The sequence below is a fragment of the Trichinella spiralis genome (genome assembly GCF_000181795.1).
Source record: "Trichinella spiralis strain ISS 195 chromosome Unknown Scfld3663, whole genome shotgun sequence".
In the NCBI taxonomy this organism is placed as follows: Eukaryota; Metazoa; Nematoda; class Enoplea; order Trichinellida; family Trichinellidae; genus Trichinella; species Trichinella spiralis.
Window position 1 is genome coordinate 71 of NW_003530602.1, and position 1,884 is coordinate 1,954.

General features: G+C 32.3%; 1 protein-coding gene across 1 annotated transcript; it reads right to left on the minus strand.

Moving 5' to 3' along the window:
- Window positions 1–461: 461 nt before the first annotated feature.
- Tsp_13606 (hypothetical protein) lies at window positions 462–1,481 on the minus strand. The gene is made up of 6 exons (XM_003367793.1): window positions 1,476–1,481; window positions 1,305–1,400; window positions 1,148–1,206; window positions 814–956; window positions 596–753; window positions 462–536 (listed from the first exon to the last, which is right to left on the minus strand). Exons 1-6 carry the CDS (start codon window positions 1,479–1,481, stop codon window positions 462–464), a joined length of 537 nt encoding a protein of 178 aa, XP_003367841.1.
- Window positions 1,482–1,884: the final 403 nt, after the last annotated feature.

Sequence of the window (1,884 nt, forward strand, 5' to 3'; positions counted from 1 at the left end):
CAAAGTTACATTATGTAGTTTTTGAATCATTGTACAAAAAGAATTTTTTTTCAGTTTTGAAATTTACATAACCTTAGAAAGGATATTTTTTCTCTGTTGTAATTGATGATTATTTCAACAACAAAACAATCTTGCATAAATAAAAATTTTATTACAAATTTAAAGATACATGCATATACAAAGCAAAGAAATAGAGCAAAAAAGCTCATGAAATTTCTCAAGAATGATTTGTATTTCAGAACTGATTTTTCAATTTTACAAAACGACAATAAAATATCACTTGAAATAATGTGTAATATTTACGATAAAAGATTGACAATTGAATTGCGACAAATAATGATAACTGTTTCCTACCATGCGATACGTGCTCACTCTAGTAGAATGAAAATAACGAAACATATATATTACATTTCCAGAATTTAGAAATAAAAATTCAATGCTTTAAACAAATAATAAGAACATCATGATTCCATGACTCGGCTCATCACTTTAGAAACGGCATCTTCTTCATCTGAGTCAGAATTATGGTCTGTTTCCTAAAATAAACAACGCCCTCAATTCAATTATCAATAATAAAGTGCAAAGCAAAAAATACTGGAGTAGTGAGGTAAGTCATGCGCAGTTCATGCTGTTTCAGTAGCTTTCTTGGTGGAGCAGTTCTGAACGATGTTCCTGAAGATAAATTATTCTTTTCGGGTAATTTTGAACATTCTGGGGTTTGGAACACAGGCGATTTTGTCCTATTGAGCGCCGCTAAAGTTGAAACAAATATATCAATTTTTCAAAACTGACAATAAAACCAAAACAAAATACCAATTCTGCTTGATCTTCTCAATTTAGGCACATCGTTCATTTTGTTATCCACATTCAAAAGATCTAAAAAAATATCAAAAACTGCACACACGGTACAAAACGCTGCTACACCTATACGTAATAAATTCGTAAAAATAGCGTTTCTTATTAATAACAATTACGAAATCATAAATAATAATGAGCAAATTCTGCACTGTTACTTACTATTTTTGTTTCGTTTTCCTTTTCCCCTTACTTCCGCACTTCTGTCACCCGTAGGTTTATGTTTTTTAACTACAAAAAATCAATCAATGCCATATTATGAAAAAAAAAATTTTTTTTTTCCAAAACTTACTCATCTCCAAAAATTTCTCTAGTCACAACATCGGCATTAGCATTAAGTTTCACATCACTCTGCAAAAAATACGGCAAAAATGAAAATCAGATCATGCAATACTAATCAAATCATGCTACTTCATGAAATTATACGTGGAAAGAAAGACAAAAATTACTTTTCGATGTTTTCCACGAGGCTGTCTTGGCGTGTTATTTAATCGACTGAGACGCTCCTTTAATATCTGCTGCTGAAGGCGAGCACATTCTGCTTCCTAAAATTCAGCAATTGGAAAAACTTTCATCCTGAACATACAAAAAAATTAACACCTAAAATAAATGACAATTACTTTCATAGATAACGCCCTTTCCCAAAAGGAACTATTTTTCCGCTTGGCCTGGCTGAAACATCTTGGCTTAAAAAAAGCCTACACCAATTTTGTTCGACTCCAAAACCTTTTGGCCCCTAAACAAAGTGAAACTCTTTCCTTTCCCCTTGGATAAAAAATGCCCAAATGGAAAACGAAATAACTTATTTTTAAAAAACCAACAAAAAATAACGGAACAGGCCAATTCCTTCTTTTTTTCTCCATCCAAAGGGGAAATTTTTTCAACATGGCGGGGGAACAAGCCCGCCATCTCCCTTCAAAAAAATTTTGGGATCGGTCTTAAAAATCTTATTTTTTAACCTCCTGGGAGATAAAAAAAACACACAAATTAAAGGGAAAAAAACTTTCCCACCCCCCACGGGGGGAAAAA

Excerpts from the sequence above, each read along its gene's own strand:
- Tsp_13606 (XM_003367793.1), bottom strand. Across the intron at positions 1,207-1,304 it reads CTCGTGGAAAACATCGAAAA|AGTGATGTGAAACTTAATGC; the intron begins GTAATTTTTGTC and ends TATTTTTTGCAG. Across the intron at positions 754-813 it reads GAGAAGATCAAGCAGAATTG|CGGCGCTCAATAGGACAAAA; the intron begins GTATTTTGTTTT and ends TTTCAACTTTAG.